General features: G+C 48.5%; 2 protein-coding genes across 2 annotated transcripts in view; one reads left to right on the top strand and one right to left on the bottom strand.

Annotated features, from left to right (window-relative positions):
* Positions 1-9,938: 9,938 nt before the first annotated feature.
* Positions 9,939-13,283, top strand: GPR45 (G protein-coupled receptor 45). The gene has a single exon (XM_060187618.1). The coding sequence runs from the start codon at positions 10,023-10,025 to the stop codon at positions 11,109-11,111; it is 1,089 nt and encodes a 362-aa protein (XP_060043601.1). The 5' UTR covers positions 9,939-10,022; the 3' UTR covers positions 11,112-13,283.
* Positions 13,284-15,491: 2,208 nt separating this feature from the next.
* TGFBRAP1 (transforming growth factor beta receptor associated protein 1) overlaps positions 15,492-16,139 on the bottom strand; it is a 72,312-nt gene continuing 71,664 nt past the window's right edge. The window contains exon 12 of the mRNA XM_060187610.1: positions 15,492-15,804. Within this exon, the coding sequence (XP_060043593.1) occupies positions 15,700-15,804 (105 nt within the window). The 3' untranslated portion in view covers positions 15,492-15,699. The remainder of the gene's footprint in view (positions 15,805-16,139) is intronic.

Raw genomic sequence — 16,139 nt, 5'->3', positions numbered from 1 at the left:
ATGGGGGCCAGGGAATTGAACCCATAAGCACAGTAACATTTGCACTCAACTGAGTGTACCACAACCTAGCCCTCCTCCAAGAAAAAATTATGAGATCTGGGAGTTTTATTCCAAATAGGGGCACAAGGTGTTAGAAAAATCACAAAGGTACCCAGAAAAGTTTCGGGCCAGCTTTTTAAAAAAAATTTTTTTTTAAATCTTTGTTGGATAGAGACAGTCAGAAATTGAGAGGGAAGGGAGTGACAGAGAGAGAGAGAGAGAGAGAGAGAGGCAGAGAGAGAGAGAAAGAGAGACACCTGCAGTACTGCTTCACTTGTGAAGCTTTCCCCCTACAGGTGGGGAACAGGGTCAGGCCAGCTTTTAAGATAGCCAAGGTAAGGGGAGATAGGGTTGAATGCAGGTATGACTGGGGTGAGGGGAAAGGTTTGTAAAATTGGCTTGGCTACACGAGTCAGGCTGTAGTGCAGCGGGTTAAGCGCACGTGGCGCTAAGCACAAGGACCCGCATAAGGATCCTGGTTTGAGGCCTGGCTCCCCACCTGCAGGGGGTCGCTTCACAAGCGGTGAAGCAGGTCTGCAGGTGTCTATCTTTCTCTCCCTCTCTCTATCTTCCCCCTCCCCTCTCCATTTCTCTCTGTCCTACCCAACAATGACAACAATAACAACTACAACAATAAAACAACAAGGGCAACAAAAGGGAATAAATAAATAAAATAAAATTTTAAAAACAATCGGCTTGGCTGCAGCCTTAAGACTTTTGAGCTGCTGGTCTTTGATTCTCTCTCATTCGAAAAAACTGCAGCTGTCCTGCACAGCTTACTAGAACTGTTACCCACTCTCCCTGTAGATAAGCGACATTAGCCAGCTTCCTTTTTCAGTGTCTTGGAAAGGTGCTATGTAGCTTGTTTCATTAAAATACCAAGCCCCCTCCAAGTACCATATGCTTTGTGCCTCTAGCAAAAATCTCCATACATGTTCAGGGACTTGAAAACTCACACCCAAGAAGCAACACCCTCTGAGCTACTGCAGAGGGGGGCAAGAAATGAAAGCTAGCTTTCAGTGGTGAGATAGCAAGTTAGCTTCTCAAGGGTTTGCTTGGAAATGGGTGCCCTCCAAATAAGTCAAGCCCTTCTGCTCCCCCTGTAATCTTCATGAATCTGGCATTGGCTCCTACAGTCAGTCAGTCTCTCTCTCTCTTTACCTCCAGGGTTACCACTGGAGCTTGGTGCCGGCACTACACATCCACTGCTCCTGGCGGCCTTTTATTTATTTATTTTTTTGGCAAGGACAGAGAGAAACTGAGAGAGGAGGGGGAGATAGAGAGGAAGAAAGAAAGAGACACACGCAGACCTAATGCACTGCTTGTGAAGCACCCCCTTGCAGGTGGAGAGCCAGGGACTCAATCGGGATCCTTGTACAGGTCCTTGTGCTTTTTACTATGAGTGCTTAACCAGGTGCACCACGACCCAGCCCTTGCTCCTACATTCTCTCTGCTTGGCAGGGCAGTGTTTACCGTTGAGGTGGTGAATGGGGCTCTACAAGCATCCATCTGAGGTCATTAGTGCATCCTTCTGCTGCCCAGAGTGGATACAGGCCTGAGGGCAGCCTGGTGTCCCAGCACTAGCTGACCCCACATGGAATCACTGCAGCCCACGGCCCTACCTTATTCTCTTCCCGCTGAGGGACGTTGTTGCTATAGCTCCCCCTTGCAGACTCCTCGTAGAGGAGGCCTGACTCGAACTCCTGCTTACCTCATCACAGAAGTGAGCCCTTCTAGGGAAAAAAAAAAAAAAGGCTGCTCAGGTTCCTTGCCCGTACAGTGGAATCAGGTGGGGCTTATGGGACAGGCCTGCCCAGAGTCCCCACAACAGATAGAATTCTCTAGTCTGTTAAGATACAGATTCACAACCCCCTCCTGCTTGGTAACCTGCATTTTAAAAGGTTTTCTAGGGGGCCAGGTGGTAGCGCAGCAGGTTAAGCACACATAGGGAAAAGCGCAAGGGCCACTGCAAGGATCCAGGCGAGCCCTGACTCGCCACCTTCAGGGGGGTCACTTCACAAGCAGTGAAGCAGGTCTTCAGGTGTCTATCCCTGCAGACCATTTGTGAAGTGTCCCCCCTGCAGGTGGGGAGTGGGGACTCAAACCGAACCTGGATTCTTGTGTGGATCCTCCTTGAGGTGCCTCTCCCCCTCCCTGTCTTCCCTTCTCTCTCAATTTCTGTCCTATCCAACAACAGCAGCAATAACAACAACAATAAGGGCAACAAAATGAGGGGAACATGACCTCCAGGGACAGTGGATTTATAATGCAAGCACCAACCCCAGCAATAAATCTGGAGGCAAAACAAAACAAACAAACAAAAACATAAAAAAAAGTGGGAGTTGGGCGGTAGCGCAACAGGTTAAGTACATGTGGTGCAAAGTGCAAGGATTGGCGTAAGGATCCCAGTTCAAGCCCCCAGCTCCCCACCTGCAGGGGAGTCACTTCATAGGCGGTGAAACAGGTCTGCAGGTGTCTATCTTTGTCTTCCCCACTCTCAAGTCTACAGGTGTCTGTCTTTCTCTCCCCCCCTCACTGTCTTCCCCTCCTCCAATTCTGTCTGTCCTATCCAACAATGTCAACATCAATAACAACAACAATAATAACTACAACAATGAAAAACAACAAGGGCAACAAAAGGGAAAATAAATAAATATATATTTTTTAAAAAAAGGTTTGCTTAGGGCTGATGAAATATTTCACTTGCATTAGTGTGCTGCTTTGCCATGCATGTGGCCCAGGTTCAAGCGTGACTCCCACTGTGTGAAGGAAGCTTCCATGCTTTGGTCTCTTTCACTGTCTCTATAGGAGAGAGAAGAGGCCAATTAAGCACACATAGTACTATATGCAGCAACACACACAAAGATATGTGTTCAAGCCCCCACTCCCCACCTGCAGGGGGACACTTCACAAATGGTGAAGCAGGTCTGCAAGTGTCTCTCTGTCTCTCTCCCTATGTCCCCCTCCCCTCTCTCTTTCTCTCTCTCTCTCTCTCTGTCCTATCGAATAAATTGAAAGAAAGAAAGAAAGAAAGAAAGAAAGAAAGAAAGAAAGAAAGAAAGAAAGAAAGAAAAATGGCCACCAGGAGCAGCGGATTCATAGTGCCATAGTACTGGCACCAACCCCCAGTGATAATCCTGGAGTCAAAAAAAAAAAAAAAAAAAGGAGAGAAATGTAGAGTATCACTCTGGCAGTGTGGTACCAAGGATCGGATTCAGGTAATGCTTGAGAGTCCCAGGCTTCATCCACTATGCTACCTCCTAGGCACTAATAATCTACATTTTTAACAGATTCTTCAGTAAGCTGAAGCTGAGGGTCCAGAGAACTACTGAGACCGTATTAGGAAAATAGCTATTTATTAAAGATTTGCTTTCATGAAAGCCTTCAGTTCTATCTAAACAAGTTCTGCCCCGGTTGAGAAAGAAACTCTGATCTCTTTCTGCTCACATTTCTTAGAAGTTTGAACCACGTGGCACAACACCTGTTTTCTAAACACAGTGACATGATGTATTCCTTTTGGCAGCTCTTACACATTTTTCCCATTGCCAATAAAGTTATTAAACTGAAATGCACCATCTGTTGGAGCGTTTGGATCAAAGCAGCAGGTGACAGGACTGCAGGTAGTGACAGAGTCAAGCTGTCTCCCCGGCGAGCCTTCCCATCTGCTAGAGCTGACTTTACCTCTGCAACTGGGCACTTGTGAGCCACTATGCTCTTCCAGAATAAGAATTAAGACCCAGTATCACAAACACCATTTGGGTTACCTGGAGCGATGTTAACAACTGCAGAGGAAGAGTTTACTTGTAGTTTGGCCGGATTAGGGTCAGTGGAAATAGCTATTTGAAAATGTAGTAATCCAATCGGATCTTTGCATCAGTGTGTGTGTGTGTGTGTGTGTGTATTTCAGTCTGTGAATTAAAATGCATACACTCAGAGTCAGGTGTTGGTGTATCCCACTGAGTGCACCTGTTATAATGCACAAGGACCCAGGTTCAAGCCCTCAGCCTCTACCTTCAGTGGGGAAGCTCTCTTCTCTTCACCTCCAGGATCACTGCTGGGGCTCGGTGCCTGCACTGTCTGCTGCTCCTAGAGGCCATTTTTCACATTTTGTTGTCATTGCTGTTGTTTCTGGACAGGACAGAGAGAAATCTAGAGAGGAGGGAAAGACAGAAAGGGCGAGAGCAAGACAGACCTGCAGACCTGCTTCATCGCTTGTGAAGCGACCCCCTGCAGGTGGGGTGGTCAGGGGCTCGAACCAGGATCCTTGTGCTTCGCGACATGTGCACTTAACCCTCTGCACTACTGCCCAGCCCCTGCATATTTTTTTAATCATAAAATAATACTTATGTTATCATGGGGAGTTGAGCAGTTGTGCCCACATATTAACAACTGTACTGTAAACCACTAACCCCTCCCCACACCCCTTGACTATAAAGTGGATTTAAAATGCTTATGTTAGGAGCCGTACAGTGGCACACCTGGTTAAGAGTACACATTACAGTGTGCAAAGACCTGGGTTCAAGCCCTTGGTCCCCACTTGCAGGGGGAAAGCTTCATGAGTGGTGAAGCAGAGCTGCAGGTGTCTCTTCCCCTCTGTATCTCCACCACACCTCTAAATTCCTCTCTGTTTCTATCTAATAAGTAAGTAAAATATTAACAAAAAATGCTTATGTTAAAAAGTTCCAGAATTGCATCCTGGAGGTAAAATGGTGGACAAGTGCTGACTCTCAAGCATGAGGTCTTGAGTTCAATCCCCAGTGTCGCATGTGCCAGAGTGGTGCTTTGGTTCTGTTTAATTAATTAATTAATTAATTAAATTTTAAGGTCCAGAAGAAATCCTTACTCCCTGGCATTGTGCCTTGGCAGTTACTTCTTCAGACTCCAACCCCCAGAAACAGGAGCTGGGTGGGAGGGCTCATCCTAGGAATATGCCCTACTAGACAGCCTACTGCTCTGCTGCCGCCCCCCCCCCCCCCCCCCAGCATGGTATGTCTCAAGTGGCGTCCTCTCTCTAAGAAAACCTCACCATATTGGCAATAAAATTCTGGGTGGGTGTTTGGGGACAAGAAATGTGCAACTGCTGGGAGTCGGGCGGTGGCGCAGTGGGTTAAGCGCACGTGGCGCAAAGCGCAGGGACCGGCGTAAGGATCCCGGTTCGAGCCCCCGGCTCCCCACCTGCAGGTCACGGGCGGTGAAGCAGGTCTGCAGGTGTCTATCTTTCTCTCCCCTCTCTCTCTGTCTTCCCCTCCTCTCTCCATTTCTCTCTGTCCTATCCAAGAACAAAGCAATGTCAACAATGGCAATAATAACCGCAACGAGGCTGCAACAACTAGGGCAACAAAAAGGGGGAAAAATGGCCTCCAGGAGCGGTGGATTCATGGTGCAGGCACCGAGCCCAGCAATAACCCTGGAGGAAAAAAAAAAAAAAAAAGAAATGTGCAACTGCTAGTCATTTCAGTAGGGGAGATGAAAGAAATAGCATCCCAAGTGCTTGGCCAAATGAGTCATGGTTAAAAGAAAAAAAAAGTTTAACTCATTGCTGCTCTGACTTACGGGGGTGTTGGAGATTAAACCTGGGACATCAGAGCTGCAGGCATGCAAGCCTGCTGCATAAACTGTCATCTACTTTCTCCAGCCCTCTAATTTTCTGGTTTGGGATATTCCGTAATACAAAAGGTTGTGAAAGCTAGTGAAGAACAAGAGATACAAATACAGAGAGAGCTGTCTACTCGTCAGAGGGGTGAGAAGGGAAGAGAAGAGAGAAGTGGGTGAGGCTGGCTGTGACTACATCTGAGCTTTCATCATTCACTTGACTCCCTCCCCAAGTTGCCAGGGTGGTACAAGGGGGTTTCCTTGAATGGTCTGGAAAGAAAGGACTCACGTGCAGAGGCCAGACAACCAATCGTAGGTGGTGGGAATTGAAGATTTAGGGCAGGAAACTTGGGGCATGCAGGGCAACATCTCAGTTTTCATAGCCAAAGGTGTCCTCTACCCTTCACAGAGACATAAGAGAGAAGACATTATCAGTGTCAGAGCATGGGGGTAGCACAGGGGTAGGATGGCCTTTCCTTAGTTCATTACCCTTTGGTTTGAGATGCTTATTTATCTTTGTACAATGCCACAACCTCCCAGTTGCAGGGTAAGATCATCTGGGTGGGAACTATGCCAAGTATTTGGAAATGGATCACTTCCCAACTGTCTTCTTCCCTGACTTATAGCCAGCACCCTGGCTCCAGAGATTGAGTGCTTCCTGGTTCTGATTGTCTCTCTCCTTTAGTTTGAGGAAATTCTCAGCTATTATTTATTTTTGTCCCTGGCTCCAGTGAAATAGCTCACTCTTCATTTGATATGAAAAGGCAGAAAGAAATTGACAGGGGAGGCAGACATAAGGAGAAAGGGAGAAAGATACCTGCAGTACTTGCTTTACCATTTATGAAGCTTCCCCCTTGCTTGGGGTGGGGTGTGGGGACTCAAACCTGAGTCCTTGTGCATGGTAAGGATGTGTGTACTTACCCAGGTGCACCACCACCCGACCCACAGAAGGTTCGCTGATGTGGAAGGAGGGAAGCAAAGACTCTCCCCATCTTGTGACTCCATAAAGTAAATCCTTATAATGAAATGGATAGGTAAGAGAATGTTGAGACTATAACACAGGAATAAAGTTCTGGGAGTGGGCAGTAAAGGACTCTGAGTTCAAGTCCCTGAGCCATCACCAGCCAGGAGGGAAGCTTCACAAGTGGTGAAGCAGTGCTGCAGGTGTCTCTCCCTTTCTGTTTCTCCCTTCCCTCACAATTTCTCTGTCCTGAGGGAGAGAGAAAGAAAGGAAGCGGCTACCAGCAGTGGTGGATATGTTGTGCAGGCACTGAGTCTCACTGATAACCTTAATGGCAATAGAAAAATAAAAATTAAGTTTTATGAAAAAAAATAGAATTACACCCGTAGATTTTAAAAATGATCGCCAATGTTAGAAACTTAATAGGACTTTAAAGCCCCCAGAAGAAAAATTATGGACTGAAAACATACAAAAATAAAGGAAATAAATATATAATTAAATATAAGGGAAGAGGGGAAACAAAAATGCTTCATGCCTGAGGTACAAAAGTTTCCACGATTTCCCCATAAGACAGAGCCGAGTAGTGTTCTGGTAGAGAAAAAAAAAAAAAAGAAGAAGCCGCCCTGATCAGTGAATTCCCCATCATCTAAGCAGTAAGCATTCCTCAAAATAGGTGGGAAGGGAAGGAATTGTCACAGATATGAAAGAAGAGACATTCTCAGAGTTGAAATGCTTGTGGCTTTGGACTTAAAAGATTTCTCAAGTACTCAGCACAATACATGAGAAAAGATCAAATCTAGAAAATATACTTGTAAATACATTTTTCAGAAGAGACACACACATTAAAGCTTTAAGCTGAGAAAACTTGTCACCTGCACAGAAAAATAACAAAATCTGCTTCGAAAAGGTCATTTCTGAGAGCCCATTAGTTCATTCTAAATCCTGTAGTCTGCCAAGTCATCAGTCAATGGGAAAGCGGAGATTCTTCAGATGTGCCAAGGCACAGAGAGCTCCTCAGTTCATGAGCAAGTAATTAAAAGCTATTGACAAAACACGGATAACAGGGGAAACAAAAAAGAACATGACAAAGGATAGGAACAAGCGGTCAAACAAATAGCAGGGTAGCAGCAGTAACTATCATTTAGCCAAACACCAAGTGAGCTGCTGGAGATACAGCAGAGAACTGGACAAACAACATTGACTAGCTGGAGGGAACCAGCATCCAATGGAAGTTGGCTGGTCCACAGTTTGATTGAATCAGATTGCTTTTGATTCCAGACACTAAATACAGACTTACTACCTTGCCATTGATTGCAAAGGATTCATTGCCTCATTTGGTTGGATGAGGTTTTCTGGGGCTATCTGGCAAAGCTCATAGTATTTGTGAATATTGAACCTTGACCCAAAGATTAAATAAAATAAGCCCTTCTTTCTTTCCTCTCTGGAATAAGTTTCTTTTTCATTTTTTTTATTTGTGATTAATAGTGGGTTATAGTATTTTAAGATTACAATGTTTAGTGCCATACCACACTGACCACCAAAGTTATGCATCCCCACCCCACCCCCATCTCCCAAAGATAATAATAACCATAGTAGTTCTCATGAGTCTTAGAAACAGTTTGCTTCCCTCTGGGCTTTGTTTTTGCAAGTCTGTGTATCAGTTCTCTATATTCCACATATGAACTGAACCATCTGAGAGTTGCCTTTCATCTCTTTATTTCATTAAGCATAATCACCTCCAGTTTTATCCATCCTTTGTCCCAAAGGACACATCATCATAATTTCTGATTGCAGAGTAGTGTACCAAGGAATAATATCATAACTTCTTTAGCCAGTCACTTGTTGATAGGCATTTAGTCTGCTTCCACTGGTTAAGTTTTAAAAATATTTAATAGTGTACTGCTTCGCCATGTATGCAACCCAGGTTAAAGCCCGGCCCCCTCCACATTAAAGGAACCTTCAGTGTTGTGAACTCTCATTCTCTCTGCCAGAGCTGCCTCTATCTAAATATATATATATATATGTATGTTTTTTAATTTTTTTCCCTTAAGCCTCAGCACTACTACATGCCACAGCTGAGCAGTGTTCTGGTGTGTGTGTGTATATGTCATTTTTCAATTTAATTTTTTTCCCACTAGGATTATTGCTGGGGCTTGGTGCAAATCCACCACTACTGGTGCTCCTGGAGGCCATTTTTACCTTTTCTTTTTTTCTCCAGGGTTATCGTTGGGATTCGCTGCCAGCACTACAAATCCACTGCTCCTGGAGGCCATTTTTTCCCTTTTGTTGCCGTTGTTATTACTGCTGTTGTTGTTGTTAGATAGGACAGAGAGAAATGGAGAGAGGGTAAGACAGAGAGGGGGAGAGGAAGATAGACACCTGCAGACCTGCTCCACCGCCTGTGAAGAGACTCCCCTGTAGGTGGGGAGCCGGGGGATCCTTGAGCTTCCTACTATGTGCTCTTAAAACGCTGCGCCACCACCCGGTCCCCCTAATGAAATAATTAAAACAAAAAACATAAAAATCTTAAAATAAAATGCAAACTGTAGGGAAGCTTCTAGTAGAAGGGATGGGACACGGAACTTTGGTGGTGGGAACGGTATGGAACTGTACCTGTTTTCTTAAAATCTTGTTCATTATTATTAAATTACTAATAAAATAAGTAAAGTGGGGGCTGGGTGATGGCACTTCTGGTTGAGCGCACACGTTACAATGCTCAAGGACCCAGGTTCGAGCCTCCGGTCTCCACCTGCAGGGGGAAAGCTTTGCGAGTGGTGAAGCAGGGTGTCTTTCTGTCTCTTTTCTTCCCTCTCGACTTCTGGCTGTCCCTATCCAATAAATAAAGATAAAAAAATAAAAAATAATTTTAAAAAGGGAGTCGGGCGGTAGCGCAGCAGGTTAAGCACACGTGGCGCAAGGACCGTGGATCCCGGTTCGAACCCTCGGCTCCCCACCTGCAGGGGAGTCGCTTCACAGGCGGCGAAGCAGGTCTGCAGGTGTCTGTCTTTCTCTCCCTCCTCTCTGTCTTCCCCCTCCTCTCTCCACTTCTCTCCGTCCTATCCAACAACCACAGCAATAACAACAACAATAATAACAAGGGCACCAAAATGGAAAAATGTCCTCCAGGCACAGTGGATTTGTAGTGCAGGCACCGAGCCCCAGTGATAACCCTGGAGGCAAAAACAATAATAAGAAAGAAAGAATAAAACTAATAAAACGCGCAGCCGCACCCCGTCAACCTGTGCTCGCAGAGTCTGACCCGCTGCCCTCTGTGCTCTGTTTTCCCCGCAGGCGTCCGAGACATGAGGCTGTGACACCGGCTCCGGCTTCTGCTCCGGCTCCGGCTCCAGCTCCGGCTTCGCGCAGGGCCCGGTGCCCGGGCTCCGAGGCTCCCAGCCGGGGCGGGCGATGCCCCCGGCCGCCGGGCAGCATGTCCTGTAACGGCAGCGCCCTGGGGCTCAACACCAGCGAGGCGGACCCGTCCGCGCCCGCGCCGCTCAGGGTGTCCCTGGCCGTCGCCATGCTGCTCATGATCGTGGTGAGCTTCCTGGGCAACGCCGTGGTGTGTGTCATCGTGTACCAGCGGCCGGCCATGCGCTCCGCCATCAACCTGCTGCTGGCCTCGCTGGCCTTCTCCGACATCATGCTGTCGCTGTGCTGCATGCCCTTCACGGCCGTCACGCTGCTCACCGCGCGCTGGCACTTCGGGGCCGCCCTCTGCCGCCTGTCGGCCGCGCTCTACTGGTTCTTCGTGCTGGAGGGCGTGGCCATCCTGCTCATCATCAGCGTGGACCGCTTCCTCATCATCGTGCAGCGCCAGGACCGGCTGACCCCGCGGCGGGCCAAGAGCATCATCGCCGCCTCCTGGCTGCTGTCCTTCTGCGTGGCGGCGCCGTCGCTGGCCGGCTGGGCTGTGGTGGAGGTGCCGGCGCGGGCGCCGCAGTGCGTGCTGGGTTACTCGGAGCTGCTCACCGTGCGGGCCTACGCGGTGACGTTGGTGGGGGCAGCCTTCTGCGTGCCGTTCACGCTCATGCTGGGCGCCTACCTGTGCATCCTGCACGCCGTGCGCAAGAACGCCATGCGCGTGCGCAACCAGTCCGACAGCCTGGACCTGCGCCACATGGGCCGCGCGGGGTTGCGGCGGCTGCAGCGGCAGCAGCTGGTGAGCCTGGATCTGGGCTTCAAGACTAAGGCCTTCACCACCATCCTGCTGCTCTTCGTGGGCTTCTCGCTGTGCTGGCTGCCGCACACGGTCTACAGCCTGCTGGCCGTGTTCAGCCGGCGCTTCTACTGCAGCCGCGACTTCTACGTCGCCAGCTCGTGCGTGCTGTGGCTCGGCTACCTCAAGTCGGCCTTGAACCCGCTGCTGTACTGCTGGCGCATCAAGCGGTTCCGCGAGGCCTGCGCGGACTTACTGCCGCAAGGCGCGCACGTACTGCCCGGGCTGCCCGAGCGCCTGCGCAGAAGGACCCGGCCCCGCGCGCTGTACGTCTGCGGCGAGAGCCAGTCCTCGGTGTAGCCAGACCCGAGTGTGTGTGCAGGGGGACGGGGGAACCCCCGAGTGTGTGTGGGGGGGGGATGGGGACCCCGAGTGTGTGTGTGTGGGGGGGGGTTGGGCGAGACCCCAAGTCAGAAGTGACAGCCCCGAGTGTGTTAGGGTCGTGCCAAGTGTATGTGTGGGTGTCTGGACGGGGTCCTCGCTCCGAGTGTGTGTGGGGCCTGCTCCCTGAAGCCGCCTTGGCAGCATTTCGCGGCTGCTCTCTTGAGGAAGCCAAGCACGGTCCCCGCCCCTCCCCGCGGGATGGGCGGTTTCCGCTTCCGGCTGTAGTCGGGCGAGTGGCCTCATGGAAGCGGGTGGCAGAGTGGGCAGCGTGGGGTCTGGACACGGTGACGGGAGGGAACCCCAGGTGCCCGTGAAGGGAGACACATGCACGCAGGTCTCATCTCACGGACCATCGTCACTTTATTATTAGACACCAGCGTTCCTCTAAGGTCTTGTGTTTGTGGCGTGTGTGTGAACACGTGAGGTTTTCAATACGTTGGTCCGAAATGCTTTTTTTTTTCTTTAAAGTTATTTTTGTGTACTGACTTGTTAAAACCAGAGCACTGCTCAGCTCTGCCTTCTAGTGGTGCCAGAGATTGAACCTGGGTCCTTAAAGCCTCAGGCTGAGAGCCTTTTACAGAACCACTATGCTAAGTCAGGAAACCTGGGCTGTGCAAGCCTTTTGGGACCTCACCAAATCCTCCTCGGGATAAAATTGCACGGGGGTTGGCCGAGTGGCCCCGAGGTGAGGAAGTCCAGGGGCAGTTGTGGAGGGAAGCCCATCCCCTGCACCCCAGGGCCCCTCCCCTCCCCGCAGGGGTGTTCTCCTCCCCTCTCCCCATGCCTGCCTTTGTTCTGACTATTGCCAATGTGAAGGAGGGCACACACTCCATTTACAGCTCATCTTTTCAGCGAGTATTCTAGCAACTTGTGTGAGCTTTTTGGGTTTTGTTTACAGGTTTCCTCGAACCCCTGAGGTGCCATTCATTTCAGCCTTGGGTGGCCATCTGAAGTGGCTCCCTGTGGGCCTCTGTGCTCCTCCTACCTCATTCAGATCCCGGGGAATCCGGGCTTCGGCCATCCAAGCTCAGGCAGAACCTCGGGTCTAGGGCTGACTACCTGGAGGGGCCTCTCTGGGTGGACCTGGGGCCACTCATGGTCGCAGGGGAGCTTCCAGCATTGGGGAGGGGGGGTGACATTCCCGGAGCTCAGGATTCACCACTGAGCCTGTGAAACTCTTGCCACAATCTCTGATCTGTGAAAACAACAGAGAAATTCAGAAAAATCAGATTCCCAATCTCACCCTCGGCAGGACCTAGCTTCATGACCCCTGTCTGATTCGCCTAATTTCTCTGGCTCCCAGTGTCCTGTTTTTCTGAGCCCCAGGTTGGAACTAGAGAATCTCCAAAGTCCCTTTCAGTGCTCTCCTAATGTTTGTTCTGGTGTGCAAGTGTCTTCAACCCATGGTCACCAGCTTCCTGGCAGTCACTCATTTATTCCTGCAGTGAGCCTTTTCAAGTGGTGGCCAGATTTAGGGTGTGCTGGGTCAGTGAGAAATAGGGCATGGGCTCTGTCCCCTAGTAGCACCCCCGTTGATCTCAGGATGCTTGTTAATTCGAATTTGGCAGAAAAGCACAGATGGTCCCTTTCAGTTTCTCTCATCGTTTTCTTCCCAAGGTTGTAGTAAAAGGTCTTGTGCTCACTCACTCTGCCGGAGGTCCTGGGGACAGAGGCAGTATAGTAGTGGGGCCAGAAGGACAAAGTAAAGTAATAGGCCTTTTATCACTGACTCCTCTCCATAAACAGGGGCAGGGGTGGAAGACAACAATGCCGTGTCATTGAGGTGGGTCCCCATCAGTTCTGTCAGCAAGGTTTGGGTTTGCCTGTGCTCCCAAGGGGCAGAATGACACTGCCAAACACAGTGGGACCAGACCAGGGGCTGCCTCCTCTTGGTAGCAGCAGGAGGGGCATAGAGTGGAATGTTCTTCAGGGGCCTTGAGTCAAACAGAAATCATACAACTGAATGAATGGAGGTACCAAAATATATACTGATCAGTGTTCTGTGATGTATGTTGGATAGTGATGCATATGTTTCAAAGTAATAATTTTGTATATATTTTAAATAAAGTCATACCACTCTTTCAGTGACTAAGAGAATATTCTTGCCAAAATTTGCGTCGTAGACATAAATAGTAAGCCAAGAAATCTGGTTCCAACACTGTTCAAGACACAACTTCAGACATGTCTAGAGACAACTTCAGACACGTCTAGACACTGTTCAAGACACAACTTCAGACACGTCTAGCAGCTGTCAGTTTACTAAAAACTTGGAGCTATAAAAGCCATGAATGAATAGAACATAGTGTGTGTGGGGGACTATTGGGCCAATGGAGCTTTCACCTAGGGTGAGTGCCTGTATATTAAAACATCTCAGCCCTGATAAGCAACCCAGGTCAGTTATCTTTCACCTTCAGACTTCAGTTTGCCACCTTCATAATTCTCTGACTTAGTCTAACGTTATATGAATGAACTTCACTTTTTTTTTCACCTTTTCTCTTTTTTTTTTTTTTCGTCATCAGGGTTATCACTGAGACTTCATCCCTGATGTCCCATGATGACTCCACCAGTCACAGTGACTGTTCTTCACTTCTTTTTGTTGCTTGTTTTTTTTTTGTTGTTGTTGTTTTTACCAGAGCTCTGCTCAGCTCTGGCTTATAGCAGTGCTGGGAATTGAACCTGGGACTTTGAAGCCTCAGGCGTGAGAGTCTCTTTGCTTAATTATTATGCTGTCTACCTCTGCCCTCTATTTTCTGATAGAGCAGGAGAGGAGGAAGAGAGAAAAACTCCTGCAGCACCTCCACCACTTGTGAACTTTGCCCCCTGCAGGTGGGAACTTGAACCTGGATGCTTATGTATGGTAACCTGTGCATGCTACAGGGTACACCACCACCCAGAACCAAACTTCACTATCTTAAGATAGTGTAGAAATCCTGCCTTCAGGGGGCTGGGAGAAAGCACACCCAGTAGAGAGGTTTAAGTCCTCACCCACCATGGTGGTAGACTGATGCAGTGGAGTTAGGGACAGTGCAGGGATAGGAGACCTGGAACCACAAATAGCCAAGATGAGAAGCACTTTGAACGTTTTAAGGGAATTTGGGGAGGTGGCATCCTTCCTACCTCTTGAGCCACACTTCAATTTGTTGAGTTGTGTGTTCTGTGTAGTCCCATGTCTCCTTTCACTGATTTACAGTGGACTGAAATATAGCTAGCTATTGGTTAGCCTTCCTCATTACAAGCAAATAAGAAGCAGGCTTCATTAATCCCTGCACGGATCTCTGGACAAGGTGTTAACAAGCTCATACACAGCTCTGGTCATTCAGCCCTCTGGAGAGATGAAAGGGTTTAGAGTCCATATGGTTGAGATGCATGCTGTTTGATTTTAGAGGCCAAGGCTGACACATCTGCTGAGAGCAAATGGGGTGCTGGCTGCCTCTGATTATATTCCTCCATGTGTCACAGCCCAGCTCATCTGGCCAGGCACCACTCTGTCTCCACTTGAAGCCCCTTAGGACATCAATTTATCCTCTCTTCTCTCAGCCATTTGACCTTGCATCCTTCCTCCGTTTGTCTATTTGCTTTTATTATCTTTATCTATTGAGTAGAGACGGCCAGAAATCGAGGACAGGGGTAATAGGGAGAGACAGAACTAGCAAAGTTTTCCCCTTGCAGGTGGGGCCTGGGTGCTCGAACCCAGATCCTTGCACATTGTAACGTACACTCAACCAGGTGCGCCACTACCTGCCTCCTCCTTTTTCTCTTTCAGATTTATTTTTGACTGAGAGCAGTTGAGAGGGATGGGGACAACATAGGGGGTGGAGAGTGATGCATATCACTGATATGCCACTCAAGATACTTCCTCTCTGCGGGTGTGGGCCGGGACTTGGACACAATGCAATTTATTCTGCAGTGATAATGTGTGTGCTCAACTGGGTGTGTCACCACCCAGTCCCTCCTCCTTTTTCATGATACAAGGGTTATCACTGGGACTTTGTACCTGCAAGAAAACTCCACTATTCCAGTTGGCTGTTCTTTTTTAAAAAATTTTAATTAGTGATTTAAGAATGATCAACAAGATTGTAAGATAATAGGGGCCAGGTAGTGGTGCATCTGGTTAAAAGCACACATTACAGTGTGCAAGGACCTGGGTTCAAGCCCCTGCTGGTCCCCACCTGCAGGGGGAAAGCTTCACGACTGGTGAAGTAGGGCTGCAGCTGTCTCTCTTATCTCTATATCTCCACCACCCCTCTAAATTTCTGTCTCTAATAAGTAGATAAATAAAATATTTTTAAAAATAAAAAGGTAACAGGGATACAGTTCGTACCACCAGAGTTCTGTGTCCCATCCCCTCCATTGGAAGCTTTCCCATTCTTTATCCCTCTGAGATTATGGGCCAAAATTCTTTATGGGGTGCAGAAGGTGGAAGGTCTGGCTTCTGTAATTGCTTCTCTGCTGGACATGGACGTTGGCAGGTGGATTCATACCCTCAGCCTGTTCCTGTCTTTCCCTAGTGGGGTAGGGCTCTGGAGAGCTGAGGTTCCAGGACACACTGGTGAGGTCTTCTGCCCAGGGAAGTCAAAATGGTGTCATGGTAGCATCTGCAACTTGGTGGCTGAAGATGGTGAGATACAAAGCAGGACAAATTGTTTAATAAACAGGAACCCAAAGGCAGGAATAGGGCAGATGAAATCAGGTGCCTCTGGGTGGGAGGAAGCTAGGAAAGTCTATTTTAGGTTATGTTCTAAGGGGCCCATGACTTAAGTAATTTTTGCCCGAGCTTGATAGCTGGCATGCAAGTTGGCTAAAAGTATTGTCTGGGAAGATGGGAAAGCTGGATTAGGGCAGAGAGTAGCTCCTAAATATGAAGAAAGTAAATAAATACCATTAACTGTTAACCCCATTGATCTGATCTAGGTTCCATATATATTCATATTTAGCACAGGAGTC

The sequence above is a fragment of the Erinaceus europaeus genome, chromosome 3, assembly GCF_950295315.1.
Source record: "Erinaceus europaeus chromosome 3, mEriEur2.1, whole genome shotgun sequence".
Classification (NCBI taxonomy): Eukaryota; Metazoa; Chordata; class Mammalia; order Eulipotyphla; family Erinaceidae; genus Erinaceus; species Erinaceus europaeus.
Note: the sequence above shows the minus strand (reverse complement) of the source record. Positions and strands in the feature narration are given on the sequence as shown.